This window comes from Myotis lucifugus, unplaced genomic scaffold (assembly GCF_000147115.1).
Source record: "Myotis lucifugus unplaced genomic scaffold, Myoluc2.0 scaffold_432, whole genome shotgun sequence".
NCBI classification, from domain to species: domain Eukaryota; kingdom Metazoa; phylum Chordata; class Mammalia; order Chiroptera; family Vespertilionidae; genus Myotis; species Myotis lucifugus.
In genome coordinates this window covers 545,154-561,927 of record NW_005871480.1, presented here as the reverse complement: position 1 = coordinate 561,927, position 16,774 = coordinate 545,154, and the positions used below count along the sequence as shown (strand labels likewise).

The following is a 16,774-nucleotide window of genomic DNA, read 5'->3' as shown; positions in this document are numbered from 1 at the left end:
TCGGGGGTGGGGCTTGCTGGTGGGGAAGGGTCGCAGGGGGGTTGTCCAGCCGCCTTGCTCTCAATCAGGGTGAGAGAGGCTGATCAGGGGTGGGGCCGGCTGGGGGGAGGTGCCCTGCCCCCCAATTGGACTGGTTCGCTGGCCGCAGTGGGCGTCATAGCAACCAGTCATTCTGGTCATTATGGTGTTCTGGTCGGTGGCTTTATATATATAGATGTCTGGCTACAGTAACTCGAAGCTATGGTTAGCATTTGGAGAGTGAGAGAAGAGATGGTGGGACCTCTGAGGTCATGTGATCTATCACTGCCTGGCCCAGTCATTGTAGAAATTGATCAGACTAGAGCTTTCCCTTCCCTGAGAGAGAGAACCAGAGGCAGGTGGTGGAGGGGTGAACTTCTGTGTCCTTTTCTGAGTGATTCCTTGTATTCCTCTTCAATTATATATTCATATTTTAACCAAATTTTTGGACTAGGCAGTCTTTTTCTTATATTCTAGAATCTATAATGTGATTTGAATACATTTATTAAGCATTTGTTGTGTGTGCACATGTATGTCTTAGCCTAAAGAGCCACACTGATATGTTGGAGATTATGTAAAGGAAAGAGTATCTACACTAATAAAAGACAAAGATGCTATTTGACCGTACCTTTGCTATGCCCAAGTCACACCCACCAGCCAGTCAGAGCGATTATATGCAAATTAACCCAACCAAGATGGCGGCCGGCAGCCACAGAGCTGGAGCAAGCAGGAGGCTTTGTTGCCCTGGCGATGGAGGAAGCCAAGCTTCCCGCCTGCTCTGGCTGGCTGTGGCCTCCGCAAAAGGAAACAAAGTTTCAATTATAGAAACTAAATAAATCCCAGATACCTGCTTCCAGCCAGCCTCCACTGGGAGCTGGGGTGGCTGGGGGCCATGGCCAGCCTGCAAACAGCCATCAGCCCCTCACCCAGGATGGCCACACCCTCATGGGGTGAGGGTCCCTGCTGGGGGGCTTGGCCAGCCTGCTAACAGCCATCAGGCCCTCACCAAGACTGGCTAGGGACCCCAGCAGGACCCTCCACCCTGCAGGGGGTGTGGCCAGCCTGAAAACAGCACTCAGCCCCTCACCCAGTCTGGCCAGGCACCTAGGTGGGGACCCCCATCCTGAAGGGGCTGTGGCCAACCTGCAAACAGCCATCAGCCCCTCACCCAGGCTGGCCAGGCACCCCAGCGGGAACCCCCACCCTGAAAGGGGTGTGGCCAGTCTGAAAACGGCCCTCAGCCCCTCACCCAGGCTGGCCAGGCACCCAAGCGGGACTCCCACCCTGATCCAGGACACCCTTCAGGGCAAACCAGCTGGCCCCCACCCAGGCACCAGGCCTCTATCCTATATAGTAAAAGGGTAATATGCAAATTGATCCTAACAGCAGAACAACTGGGAATTACTGGTCACTATGACACACACTGACCACCAGGGGGCAGACGCTCAATGCAGGAGCTGCCCCCTGGTGGTCAGTGTGCTCCCCACAGGGGAGCTCTGCTCAGCCAACAAGCCAGGCTGATGGCTGCCAGTACAGCGGTGGTGGTGGGAGCCTCTCCTGCCTCCTCAGCAGTGCTAAGGATGTCCGACTGTAGCTAGGCTTGCTCCCCACTGGCAAGTGGACATCTCCCGAGGGCTCCCAGGCTGCCAGAGGGATGTCTGACTGCCAGCTTAGGCCCAATCCCCCGGGGAGCGGGCCTAAGCCAGCAGGTGATCATTCCCTGAGGGGTCCCAGACTGCGAGAGGGCACAGGCCGGGCTGAGGGACCCTTCCGAGTGCACAAATTTTTGTGCACCGGGCCTCTAGTTTCTACATAAAATGTTTACCTAACAAATCTTAGAATTGGGTTTTGGGTAATTAATTTTTCTGGGGAGTAACCATGCTCTCATTGTTTAATGAAATCTTATCATAACTTTAACACCATCTAAAAGAGGAAAACATTTTGTAATAGGTTACATTTCATTTGTAAAGACTAGATAATTACTGTGTCTACCACGCTGAACATGAGCATTTGGTATCAAAGATACTTTCAAATGTTCTGAAAGTTTGTCAAAATAGATATGAAATCTGCTTCTGATTTTATCACATAGAAGTTTTTTACTAATATCAATTTCCATGCAAATTCCTTTTTTTAAAGATTGACAGAATAACTGGCAGAAGCTGTGAAATTGAGAGTTAAGACTGTCATACTTTTGAAAACTCTCCTTGTTCCTGAGAATCGCATCCTCGAGGACTATAGTAATACTTTATAATTACATATTACTTTTTATCTGAGAATGTCATAAAGCGGTTTAAAAATTCTTCTTTGATTTTACCCCTACGGATTCCGTTTCAGCTGATATGACATTAAGTAATAGGATACAGCAAGTATTATTTTCCAGTGATTTTAGATAAAAAAGAAAAAAGCAAGGAGGGCCCAGCCGGTGTGGCTCAGTGGTTGAGCTTTGACTTATGAACCAGGAGCTCACGGTTCGATTCCCAGTTGGGGCACAAACCTGGGTTGTGGGTTTGGTCTCCAGTGTGGAGAATGCAAGAGCCAGTCAATGATTCTCTCTCATGGTTGATGTTTCTCTCTCTCTCTCTCCCTTCTCTCTGAAATCAATAAAAATACTAACATGTTGGGAAAACAAAACAAGAACCACAAGGAGGGTCCTACTCAAATCAAGCTTTATCCTATTCATAAGAACAATGGTTTTCTTTATTGCATAGAACCAACTACCCAAGTTTAACATCTTAAAACAATCCCGGGTGTTATTTCTCACGCTTTCCCGGTTTACTTGGGCAATTCTGCTGGCCGCCAACCTATCTCCCAGGCAGCTGCCTTCACCTGGCAGTGGGCTGGGCTGGAAAATGCCAGAACGCCTTTCTCACGTGTCTGGGTTCTGGGTCCCCCTCACGTGACCTCCCTTCATTCCAGGGCCTCTACATGGCCTTCCTCCCAGCAAAAGCCCGGGCTTCCCACAGCCCGAGCGGACAGGCTGAAGGCTGGGTGTGGACCTGGCAGTGTGGGGCTCTGCTGTGTTCACCGCTGGACACAGCGCCAGCCCAGGGAGAGGGAAGGTCGACCCCACCTCCTAATGGGAAGAGTGACATGTGCATCAGGGAGGAGGGGCAGTAAACATTCTGTATATTTAGCCCCATTTGTTTGATTGTTAGTTGAATTAATAAATGCACTTTATTATTTCCCTGATGTCTCTTGCTGCTTTTCTTTTGAACTAGAGATACCATTGAATGCTTAACACGTCATAACTTGACATTCGGGAAAACTGTCGGTAGCGTACAATGTTGGAAATGAACATAGGCGTTCATTTGTAACATTTTTAGAATTCTTACATGTATTTGCATAAAGGATATTGATTGGCTTGTAGTTTTCTGATAATGTTTCTGTCTGGTTTTGGTGTCAGGGTAATGGTTACCTCATAAAATGAATCGGGGAAATGTTCTCTCCTTTTCCATTTTCTGTAGGAGTTTGTACACCATTGCTGTTATTTCTTCTTTAAATGTTTATACAATTCACCAGCACAACCATCTGGTCTAGGAGTTTTCTTTGACTAATAATTTGAGCAGCTGAGGAAATCTAGGTTCAAAATTATTGTTTCCAGTATCCAAGGATCACTTCAGTGGTTTCCAGCATCTATGACTGCCGATGGTGCAGCCAGTGCCATCTGATTCTTACTCATTTCAGAGAGGGCTTGGTAAAATTTGCTTCTGAGTGGATATTGCAGATGAGTGGAATATTTACAAATAAATTGCATGAAATGTTTCATATATTTTTTAATTTGTATTTTTCAGACAATGAATGATTTTGACTATTTGAAACTACTAGGTAAAGGCACTTTTGGGAAAGTTATTTTGGTTCGAGAGAAGGCAAGTGGGAAGTATTATGCTATGAAGATTCTGAAGAAAGAAGTTATTATTGCAAAGGTAACTGGAAGTTTTGTTTACACTGTACACACATGTGTGTCCTCACGCGTACGCATGGTTAGTGTTACTGAAATTCCATTCAGTAACCAAAACGTTGTTGTAGGCTATTGTTAACAACATCTATTATCTTAATATTTGTAATATTAAAACTTTCAAACATGTATAGTATTATCTAAGTATTATATACTGAAGCTATTTTATTACCTTGAGGAGATAGAAATATTTATCCTATGTGTGTTTGGGAGAATGTTTTTACTATATATTTGTGACCTCCATCACTAATTGCACTAATGTTGCTTTTTATTTCCCCCCCAACATTCTGAATTTCTTATTGAATAAGAGGGATTAGAATAACAGATGATTTGTACTCATAAATTATACAGCTTATATTTGTTGAATGGAAAAACAGCCTTAATAAATTTGAAAATACGAGAATAATGAAACTAAAAGCAATAGTTTTTGAAATTTTTTTCAGGAGGCCTAACACCTTCTCATAGCTTCGTTCACCTCTGCAAATAATGTACGCGTTAATGATGCCAGTTCTCAGGGTTCTAAACTAAATCCCAGTTCCCTCCAGAGGCAAATTTGATCTACTTTATAAGTTGGTCCAAGCTTTGTCTTGCTGAACTCGACAGTGACATATAGTATTACTGTTACCCGGTGTAGACAACTTGAGCTTTCAGTGACTTACAATATTCCTGTCTGGGGTGAATTGCCCCACCCACTTGGTGAGGGTACGCTCCTGTGTCTTGGACATTTGTTTCAACATCAGCTTCTTAGCAGTCAGTGCTGGTTTGGGAAAGAACGTTGACCTGGACGCAGACGGGCCTAGGATTGTATCCCCGCTTTGCAAATGACCACCTAATGACCTTTCCCAAGCAGTTTTGGGGGGAGTACCGCTCCCTCGGGGACATTTGACAGTATCTGGGAGGGGGGGGGCGGGGACATATACGCTTATCAAGATGACTCGGAAGGAAAAAACTGGCTGTGGTCAGGTAGAGGCCAAGCATGCTAACAGCTCACAGCGAGCGGAGCAGCCCAGGAGAATCGCAGTTTTTCCATTTGTAAACATTTTATTTGTGGGAAACAATGTTCCTTCCTGGACAAGAATCTGATGTTGGCCCGGCCGGCGGGGCTCAGTGGTTGAGCGTCAGCCTATGAACCAGGAGGTCGCGGTTCGATTCCCGGTCAGGGCACAGGCCCGGGATATGGGCTCGATCCCCAGCATGGGGCGTGCGGGAGGCTTCCGATCCGTGATTCTCTGTCATCATGGATGTTTCTATCTCTCTCTCCCTCTCTCTAAAATCAATAAAAATATATTTTAAAAAAAGAACCTGATTTTGAATAGAATATGTAAAGGATTCAGCATAACACCTGACATGTATGGTAATTAAACTGGTATTTTCTGTAGGCTCTGCTACTTACTCCTAAACGATCCCAAACACGTTATTCAGCGTTTTGTTGCCTTGGTTTTCTCACCTGGAAAGTGAGGGTCCTGATCGTGTCCCTCTCATAGGGCTGTTGTCAGGATCCAAGGAAAGAATAAAGAAATGGAATAGCACCTGCCATCATTATTGAATAAATTTACTTATAGTTTGAATAAAATTAACATTGCATTAAATGAAAATAAATATATTATTGTTACGTATTTGCTCTGATGATGATAATTACCGCCTGCTGTGTACCATGCCTGAGTAAATGTCATCTCCGTTCCGTTTTTCCTTTCTTACATAAGCCTCTCTTGGATTCTGTCTTATCTCACTAATTAATTATACTTTTCTGAGTAACTGTACAAAGCCGGGTATATTTCACAAATGAGAGAATATCCCGTTTGCTGTAGGTCCTCGCTGCTTTCCCCAACAAGTTCATTTATCAGTTTCTTGAAGGGAAATAGGCTTATTCGTAGCGAAGTGATTAACAATATGACATTTTCGAGTCTGACAAGGCCTGGGGTTTGAATCCTGAGGTGCCCGTCTCGGCCTCGTCTCAGCAGTGAATGAAGTCCATCTGCCTTATTACTGCGGACATTACCTTGATCATCGGGTAAACTGGTGTCTGCCAGGGTTAGCCATGGTAACGTTCTGATGGTTCCCTTTTTAATTACAAATGTCTTAGAGGAAATACTCTGTGACTACACAAATAGCCTTTTTTCTTCTTAAAATGTTGCCCACTATTAACATCTATCAGTGGATCTTGTCTACTACAAGTATTGCCATGGTGTAGTATTGATGGTTTTCTATTTCCCTCATTCTTCATACATTCATTCTTACACTAACTAAAGTTTTGCCAATTTTGTTAATCTTTTCAAAGAACCAACTCTTTGTTTTCATTGATTTTCCCTGTTCTCTATTTTATTTATCTGTGCTTAAATCTTTATTATTTTCTTCCTTCTGCTAGCGTTAGGTTTAATTTGTTCTTTTCCTAGTTCCTTAAGTTGTGCAGTCAGTTAGTTGTGGATTTGAGGTCTTTTTCTGTTTCTTTTTTTTTTTTTTAACCCTCACGGGAGGATTTGTCTTTTTTACTTTTTATTATTGATTTTAGAGAGAGGGGAAAGGAAGGGAGGGGGAGAGAAAGAGAAACATCGATGAGTTGCCTCTCAGACACAACCCGACTGAGGTTTGAACCCACAACCTAAGTATGTGTCCTGACTGGGAATCGAACCTGCATCCTTTCAGTGTACAGGGTGATGCTCCAACCAACTGAGCCACACCTGACAGGGCTCTTTTTTTAAATAAAAAAAAAAGTAAGTGTTTAAGGCTATAATTTCCCCCTTAACACTGCTTTTCCTGCGTCTCATGAATTTTGTTTTTCTTTTCACTCATTATTCAGTATTTTCTACGTTAATTTCCTTCATGATTTCTTCTTTCAACCCTTAGTTGTAATTAATAACTTTCTCAGTTTTCCTTCAGTTTTTTACTTCTAACTGTATCCCAGCGTGGTTGGGGAAGATACTTGGTCTGATGTCTACCTTTTCAATCAATTTAGACGTAATTTGTGGCATGGCATACGGTGCATCTTTGGGATCTGTCCCACGTGCCCTGGAGAGGATGGCTCGCTCTGTGCAGGGTAGAGTGTTCCATGGGTGTCCATAGACCTGGGTGGTTATTGTGTTCAGTCTTCTATTTCCTCACATATTTCCTATCTGGCTGGCCAAGCCCATTGAGAGTAGGGGATTGAAGTCTCCAGCTATTGTTGTGGGACTAAATATTTTCTCTTCAGTTCTGTCCATTTTTGTTTTATGTATTTTGATGGTCTGTTATTAAGCACATAAATGTTTATAATTATAATTCTTATTATTTTGAACCTCTTATTAATACACACATAATGTCACTTTCTTTGTCTCTTAGGACCTTTTTGTTGTTCTGATAACACGCTAGCTACCCCTGCCCCTGCTCTGTTCTGTTTATCGTTGGCATCCTTTCACTTTCAATATATTTGTTCCTTCAAAGCCTTGTGGTATTCGGTGTGCAGCCCTTCATCTCTGGCCAAAGAGCCAACAGGATGGCCTGACAGATTGAATGTAGGGGAGGAGAGAAAGGAGGAGTTGAAGGTCTTTGCCTGATTTCTTGGCCGAGCAATGGGGGGGATACTCACAGTGACGCGGGTGATGTTTTCGTGGGGGAGAAACAAGCTTTTGGATGGCGGATTAGAAATTAGGATTTGGACGTATTGATTTGATATTTTTGTTAGACACTCCAGTTTAAATCTATCAAATACCCATCCCGGGATTAAGGGAAGCAGTCTGGAGGTGAGAAGTCAGCTTTGGAAGACCATTGATTGCCATGTACTCTGTACGCCAAGCATGTCAAACTCAAAGGCTAACACGGGCCAAATAAACAAGGCATGCAGCCCGCGGGCCACGAGTTTGACATGCTTGCTGTACACTGAGCCTTAGTCTGGCTGAGGGTGCCCAGGCCATGAGTCCCCAGGGAGGAGAAGAGGGCTGAGTCCTGGGGGCACTCAGAGGATGAGGGTTCAGAGGTGAGGAACCAGCAAAAAGACAGAAAAGGTGACCTCGCAAAGGAGGAGAATTAAGAGATTATGACGCCCTGGACACCAGGTTTCCAGGGAAGAGAGTGATCCAGTGTGCCACGTATTATGAATGACTCCCGTTCTGAGTAGGAAGCAAGCTGGCCTTTTGAAAGAGTGAGGGAGTGAGGTTGAGATGGAGGGAGACGACTTGAGATCAGACAACCTGGGCTCCAGCCCCTGGGCGGCACTGACTAGGGGCCCTCACAGGGCTGTTGGTGCATCTCAGCGCCTGTGCAAGGCGTGTACCCGGCCTGGGAATGGTTTGAAACAGCTGTGTACGGGACGGAAGAGTGACAGCGCAGCAGTGAGTCACAGAACCCTCCGAAGACTCAGCTGAGGTCGGAGGGGGATTATAATGTGCCAGTCGCCATGTCTGCGATTCCCCCTCCTGATGTGGAATAGAGGTGAGCAGGTGAGATTGATTTGCTCCAATATTAGAAACTGGAAGGGACAGAAGGAAGGATGGAATGTAGTGAAGGGCAATGTAGATGAGAGTATGCGGGCAGCATGCTCTCCGGTGTACGCAAGCCTGGCTTCTGAAGCGATTGTGTCACAACTGAAGTCCAAGGAGTTCATGTGGCTTTTTATCAAAGTCCCATTTGGAACAGGAGCCTCAAGAACAAAGATTCCAGTCGGGCGGGCATGGCTCGTGGTTGAGCATCAACCAATGAACCAGGAGGTTAGAATTCGATTTCCGGTCAGGGCACATGCCCGGGTTGTGGGCTCCATCTCCAGTAGGGGGCATACAGGAGGCAGCTGATTAATAATTCTCTCTCATCATTGATATTTCTGTCGTTCTCCCTCTCCTTTTCTCTCTGAAATCAATAAATATATATACATATTTTAAAAAGAACAAAGCTTCCAGTAACAATACATGGGAAAGGTGACTATGTGTTTATGGAAAACAGAACAACTCTGTTTTCATTTGCTCTATCAAGGTAAAAAAACAACACCTTCATATAAGAGATTAGAAATAGAAATCAAGGAACAGTGAGAAGATAGTTTGGCAACTGAGAGCAAGCATGTCACCATGTTACAAAATCTTTTTCCAGCCCTAGACACTTTGGCTCAGTGGGTAGAGTGTCGGCCTGCAGACCGAAGGGTCCCGGGTTCGATTCCGGTCAAGGGCACGCACCTCAGTTGCAGGCTCCTCCCTATCCCAGGCCCCGGTTGGGGCTCATGCAGGAGACAGCCAATTCACATCACTATTTCTCTCTTTCTCTCTCTTCCACTCTCTCTAAAAATTAATGGAAAAATATCCTTGGGTGAGGATTAAAATAATAATAATAAATTAATAAATTTTTTTCCGTCTCTAGGTTTTACCTCTCCTGGGCTCAGAGAAATGGTGACGTTTTTCTGTTGGTGCTCAGAACAGACCTGAAAGGCTTGCCTGTTTCTCTTGCAGGATGAAGTGGCTCACACCCTCACCGAGAGCCGGGTATTGAAGAACACCAGGCATCCCTTCTTGACAGTAAGTGACTAGCGGACACATGTGTCATCGCAACAATTCAGAGAGGGGGTTTGACAGAACTAAGCTAAGAAAAGGAACGTTGTCAATACCCTTCATTTAGGTGCGCCCTTCTGTGGGGAAAGCTGTAAGTCAGATTTCTTGGAAATTATCGGAATGTAGGGGTTGAATTTGCAACATCATGCATCTGTAATCCCTCCCATTATGCAGCTACGACTTCTAGGAGATTTCTTTTTTCCTCCCATGAATTTCACTACCTTGAATACAAATAACTCATACAGCCAGTACATCAACGCTGCTGTTTTAAGGAGACCCCTGAGAACATGGTGGACTTAAAAAGGGGCCAGCTGAAAAGATTGGCAGTAAATGTAAGGGTTTTATGCTTCTTTGGTTTGTATATAAATATATACATGATCAGGCAACGTTGTCTGCACATGTGAAAGGCAGAAATCTTTGCTGCCTTTTTTGTAGAAATTGAGACTTCTTGTTAGTGATAGAGTGCTTTCACCAAATGCTGAACACATGACATGAAAGGCAGGATCAGTCATGATATTTCTTCACTAGACGAAGTATAAACTGTGACTTAGTTACGAAGCAAACCGATTTGTTTTTTTAGTCCTGTTCCTTGACTGATTGTAATTGAGGCGTAATTTGCAAAGTTTCTATATAGTTCTGATTTCAGTGAAGTACATTAAGATTAAAAGTAACAGCTAGACTTTCAAAAGGAGGAATGATTTTATTCATTGTAAACTCAGTGGAACAATAGGCCATAGGGGTACACATTGTGGCCGAGTTTTCTCCTCAGAGTAACCTCGACTGTATTTAAGAGATTTTAAAGGGTCTTTTAAAGATGTAGGATTTCCTAATGTAGGAATTTTCCCAGGTATCACCAGATATCTGGACTTAATGTTACATTGTTGTGTGTTTTTTGTCTAGTATATTAAGATAGTTCTGCAGTCTTTATAACCTATAAAATTACATGTTATGTACCCTAAGTGCAAAAAGTTACGTTGTAATGATTAGATCCCCAAATATAATGACTATAACTGTCTTAGCCCTCCACTAGAGTAATTTGTCGGCCTCGCTCTGAGATCTATGGGAAAGAGCTTTGGGAACCCACACAGTGTGAAATGGACGGCACACTCGGTTGAGAGGTGCGCCTCACAATTTCTGAGTTAATCTTTACTTAAAGTGTTAATTGTCCCCTAGCAATACCCATTGCTGAGCTGAACATCAATTGTCTTACGTTTCCCATAAACTCTACCTTAAGCACTCTCGAGGGTAAATAGACTGGTGAGGAATGCTAACAGTTCATTTCATCATACTGCTTACTGTTTCTGAGTGTTCTGTTTTGGTGCCATTATAACAATGTAGGATTATAATATAACATTTTTTCTTTTTTCATTTCAAGTCCTTGAAATATTCCTTCCAGACAAAAGACCGTTTGTGTTTTGTGATGGAATATGTCAATGGGGGCGAGGTGAGTGACCGGTAAACCCAGCACCTGCATTTGCATGGTAATTCTGCCAGCCGTTTTACAAAGTTGTTAAAATATAAGTTGTAATATCACCATTCTCTGCTTCGCGGGAGGGCTTTGGGTAGCTCTTTCTACTATTCAGCAGATGGGAGCAGAGCAATTCCTAATGAAATGTAATGATTGTTTATTTTTAAATAACTTCTTTCATATATTGGCAAATGTAATCATAGTCTACTTTTTCCTGTATTTTTCAAATGTAAAAAAAATTTATCAAAAGTAAAATCATGAAATCATTTAATTGTGAAAATTAGAAATGTAGGATTTATGATGCTTTACGAGGTTCTTAAGTTTTTGTGAAAATTGCAACACACTCTTTTACTCGTTGTAAACACAGTGGAACAATGGACTATAGGACTCATTGTGACTAAGTTTTCCCTTTTTCTGCATAGTAGTCAGAGTAACCGTGACTGTATTTAAGAGAGATTTTAAGGGGCCTTGCAGTTTTAAAGAGGAATCCAGTTAGTAGTATATTTCACCTATTACGTTAGTCCTCATCCTTTCTCCTCCCTATTTTGATCAAAATCAATGTGAGGGCAAAATATAATTTATTGAAATAGTTCATTGCAAATCTTTTACATTGTGGGCTTTCTGAAGTAAATTTAAATTTAGTAAGTAGGGGCTTGTATCTCACCGACCTTAAAAGTCTTATTTTCCAAAATAAATTAAATATCCTGTGTAGAATATTTTCTCCTGTAAATCATGGTAGGAATGAGTTCATGGCAAAAATTCGCTTCTCCATTTGGTGAGCACATTTGCGGTGCCTGGGCAAGTGTGAGTTTACCATAACGTTTTAAGACACTGTCCTTTCTACGAAGGAGTTCGTCATTTATCTTATAAGTGTGTTACAAATTAGAAGATAGAGTGAAAGGCCTCAGTGCAAATAAATCCATAAGAGAAATTGCTTTATGGGTGACCTAGGGTTTAGGGGAGGCCTTGAGTGAGGTCTCAGCGGGGGAGCTCATTGAAGAAGCTATTCCAGGCCCAGGGGATGATCTAGCAGGATCTCTGGTTGGTGAGCACAGGGCGAGAACTTGAGCAGTGAGATCATCAGAGCCCAGCTTTCGGAACGGGGCCCTTGCAGTCAGATGCTGTCTGAGAACATACACAGAAGATGGGTGTCACGGAATTGTATGGGATTGATATGTCTTAACAGCCAATTAACTGAGCGTGGATAGAAAGACAAACATCACACTGGTTTTTAGTTGCAATCAGGGAGAATTAATTAATAGAGTGAACTTACAAAGAATGTATTGAGGGTAAGATTATAAACTTCGTTTTGAAAAGGTTTGATGGATGGATGGATGGATGGATGGATGGATGGATGAGTAGATGACCAGGGAGGAGAATAATACAGGGAAATCTATAAACTGCAGCTAAATCTCAGAGAAACACTCTTGAATTAGAGAAATTTCCTTACACAGTTTCATGTATTTGCATCTGTTATAATAATGATCACATTGAATATCTCTTCCTAGAGCAGTGGTTCTCAACCTTCCTAATGCCGTGACCCTTTAATACAGTTCCTCATGTTGTGGTGACCCCCAATTTCATTGGTACAAATTGAACATAATTAAAGCATAGTGATTAATCACAAGAACAATATGTAATTATATATGTGTTTCCAGTGGTCTTAGGCAACCCCTGTGAAAGGGTTGTTCAACCCCCAAGGGGTTGCGACCCACAGGTTGAGAACCACTGTCCTAGAGGGAGCTAGCTAGCTGGCACTTGTACTTTTATTATACACCTGGAGTACTTCTGAGATTAATTAATTAAAGGTTATTGAAAAAACTTTACACACAAAATCGTATTTTCAGACTAGCCAAATGGTTTTCTTTAGCATTGACACTCCTATAGTATTTTCATTGTTTGGCATTTCTTCTCTTTTTTCAGAATTTCTGTTTTGGGAATCTATAATGATAAAAGGGTAATATGCTAATTAGACCAGATGTCCTTCTGGGCATCATTCTGGACGTCCTTCCAGATGAAGCCGGGCCCATAGGGAAGCTGGTGCCGGCAGCCGGGGGAAGGAAGGCCTACTCTTGCACGAATTTTTGTGCATCGGGCCTCTAGAATATTATAAAAGACTAAATTATTTAATGTATTGAAGCAGGTGAACTGATCTGCATGTGATATTTTATTTTAAAGTACATGGATAGTATAGCATTGCCATATATATATATATATATATATATATATATATATATATCTACACTAATAAAAGAGAAAAATGGTAATTGGCGTACGACCGCTACCCTTCTGATTGGCTAATCAGCATATCCTTATGCAAATTAACTGTCAGCCAAGATGGCGGCCGGCAGCCAGGCAGTTGGAAGCGAACATGAGGCTTCCTTGCTCCAGTGACTGCTGACTCCAACGTTCCCCACCTCACTTGCAGGCCTCTGAGCTGGCAGTTTGAAACATTCTAACAAATATAGCCGGCTGGGATCTCAGAGCTGAAGTTATACATTGTTTCGATTATAGAACGGCAAACAAACCAGCAGCCGAAGCCTCAGAGCTAGAGCCAGAGCTAAAGCTGGCCCAGAAGAAAAAAAAAAAAAAGAAAAAAAGGAGCGGTTGGGAGCTTCCCGCCAGCCTGAAAGCAGTCAAAACCGCCAGCCTGAAAGCAGCCCTCAGCCCCTCACGCAGACTGGCCAGGCACCCCAGGGGGACCCCCAACCTGATCCAGGACACCCTTCAGGGCAAACCAGCCGGCCCCCAGGCCTCTATCCTATATAGTAAAAGGGTAATATGCCTCCCAGCATCGGGATCAGCGGAGCCGCGAGGCCTCCTGGCACCAGATCAGCATGACGGGGCAGCGCCCAAACCCCCTGATCACCCTGCAGCTCTGTGTGTGACAGGGTGTGGCGTCCCAACCCCCTGATCGGCCCTGCTCTGCGTGTGACAGGGGGTGGCGCCCCAACCCCCTGATCAGCCCTGCTCTGTGTGTGACAGGGGGTGGCGCTCCAACCGCCCCCCCCCCACGGGCCCTGCTGTGTGTGTGACGGGGTAGAGCCATAACCCTCCCCATCGGCCCTGCCCTGAGTGTGACAGTGGTGGCGCCCCAACCCCCTGATGGGCCCTGCTCTGTGGGTGATAGAGGGCGGCGCCCCAACCCCCTGATCCGCCCTGCTGTGTGTGTGACAGGGGGCGGTGCCCTAACTCCCTATCGGCCCTGCTTTGTGAGTGACAGGGGGCAGTGCCCCAACCCCCTGATTGGCCCTGCTCTGTGCATCACAGGGGGTGGTGCCGCAACCTCCCCATCGACCCTGCCTTGAGTGTGATAGGGGGCGGTGCCCCAACCCCCCAATCAGCCCTACCCTGAGCGTGACAGAGGGTGGCATCACAACCTCCCAATCCGCCCTGCTCTGTGCATGACAGGGGGTGGCGCCCCAACTCCCCAATCAGCCCTGCTCTGAGCCCGACCAGGGGCTGAACCTAGGGATTGGGCCTGCCCTCTGCCACCCAGGAGCAGGCCTAAGACAGCAGGTCGTTATCTCCCGAGGGGTCCCAGACTGTGAGAGGGCACAGGCCGGGCTGAGGGACCCCCCCCCCCCCCCCCAGTGCACAAATTTTTGTGCACCGGGCCTCTAGTCTATATATATATATATATAATGAAAATTTAATTACTTATTTTTGTACAATTTTAGTAAAAATGGAAGTTTTGTGTATGTAATCTCCCAATTTATTCTCTCAGGTTGTCAAATGTACTCATATATTTTAAGTGTACTTCATAAATACAGACAGTTATTTAATTGGTGGAACTTAATAGGATTATTTCAGTTCTTAAATGCATCGCTTCTGGGAAGGGGATCTGCTAGGAAATCCAGGGCGATTGATTTACTTTTGGTTTTGCTTAAGGTTCACCTTGTCATTCATTCTGCCCAGGGATGTTTCCTGGAAATGCAGAAAACTCAATTGCTGTAGAAACATAGTACTTAGGTGTTTGAAATAAGACTGAAATAGAGAGAAGTAAAGTGAGGGGAGCTATGAGCTCACACGTACAATCCACAGCAACACCCGTAGATGCACGCAGAGGGGAACATGTGTGTGAGACCTAGAGGTGTGAGCGGGAGAATCCTGTCCTGGCGGAGAGCGAGCTCAGGTAAATTTATGGTACTTCCCCCAACAGCAGCATCCCAGCCCTCTTCACAGCCAACGTTCTCCCTGAGATGGCCTTCTTTCGTGGGCCTGGTGCAGTAGGTTTCACTCAACTCATACTTGTTGTCTGTTGACCTTTAATTAGCAATAGCATCCTTTCAGTCTGTGTTCTGAATTTATCTTGAAATATAAATGCAGCAGTTGAGACATTTCTTATACTTTCTCCACATGTTAGGAATATGTGGAGTTCTTTCAACCTAATATACTGCACAGGAGTTTAGCATGCTTTTGGCCATGCTTGGTATTATCACTAGGTTTGCCAGTATTGATTAAAGCACTAAACAAACTTTTTTTAGATATATTTTTATTGATTTCAGAGAGGAAGAGAGGAGAAAGAGATGGAAACATCAATGATGAGAAAGAATCATTGATTGGCTGCCTCCTGCACGCCCCCTATAGGGGATCGAGCCTGCAACCCGGACATGTGCCCTGACCTGGAATGAACCATGACCTCCTGGTTCATAGGTTGACGCTCAACCACTGAGCCACACTAGCAGGGCATAAATAATCTTATTTATAAGTGGATTCTGAATAAATACTGGTTGCGAAAAATCAATAGTGGGGACTTGTAGGCCTGTCAGTATAATGGAGTCCCATCATAATTGAATTTACCTTGTATGAATTCAGAGAAATAGGCTCAGCAACAGCTAGAGAAGCTTGAGGCAGATCCTGGTCAGAAGGAGCCAGATGAGAAAAGTCTTAGCGATTAGGGAGAGTATGTTACATATAAGAGTGTAGTACAAGCATGTCAAACTCGCAGCCCGCTGGCCACATGCCTCGTTTATTTGGTCCATGTTAGCCTTTGAGTTTGACATGCTTGGTGTAGTATATCCTGTGGGGTGACAATGGAAAGTCTTCATTGGATTTCACATCTACTCACTCCTAAGCTCTTCCGTCTTCCTGGGCTGATACCAGGGGTGCACTTGGGCTGAAGTACAGTAAGTACAGGGTGGCTTGGAGCTCAGCAGATCAAGGTTATGAAAGCGAGTTCAGTGCAGCCTTAGGTGGGCAGTAAGTCAGCATTCGTAGAAAACTTGTAAAAGCACTCTAATATTCACACTGCTGCTGGCATGGCCAGTCCATGCTCTTTTCGTAGCTTAGGTATTACCAAGTTCACATGAGCAGAAAAATAATCCGGGCGAGGGGAAGGGGAGGTGTAAACTGAAAGCCGACTAAGGCGTGGTCATTGTTTAGTTGGGTTTAGAGCGTCTCCACTTAGGACTGTGTCCCAACACCTTCCTCATGGCTGCATTGCTCGTAAGCCTGCAAGTCGGGCCTCTGTGGTTCTCTCTCAAGCTGAGATCTCTGGAAAGTTAAGAGGCTCTTAGGAGGTAAAGGAAAATCATTATGTAGAAATGTCATTCATCTGATAAGTTCTTCGCATTCTGTCTATATTCTTGATGTGGATACAAATGATCCTAACACTGTCGCTCATTTACTATTCTTGTCCATATTTTGTTCATTGACACTATGTATTAACTTATTTGATAGAAATTTGTTTTATTTTGTGCCTGTGACTTTCATGCCAGTCTTGAGCGCCTCTCCTCCTTATTTCGGATTCTCATTAATAGATTTCCCTGTATTCTCTCCTCCCCGTCATCTACTCATCCAACACCAGCCACCAAACTCCATCAGAAG

The 16,774-nt window shown here is 44.2% G+C and overlaps 1 protein-coding gene across 3 annotated transcripts in view; it reads left to right on the top strand.

Annotated features, from left to right (window-relative positions):
- The window catches only part of AKT3 (AKT serine/threonine kinase 3), a 238,032-nt gene that overhangs the window by 175,158 nt on the left and 46,100 nt on the right, over nucleotides 1-16,774 (top strand). For all 3 annotated transcript variants that reach the window (XM_023744156.1, XM_006102827.3, XM_023744157.1), the window contains 3 exons: nucleotides 3,810-3,941; nucleotides 9,379-9,444; nucleotides 10,853-10,921. In XM_023744156.1, coding sequence (XP_023599924.1) covers nucleotides 3,810-3,941; nucleotides 9,379-9,444; nucleotides 10,853-10,921 — 267 coding nt within the window. The remainder of the gene's footprint in view (nucleotides 1-3,809; nucleotides 3,942-9,378; nucleotides 9,445-10,852; nucleotides 10,922-16,774) is intronic.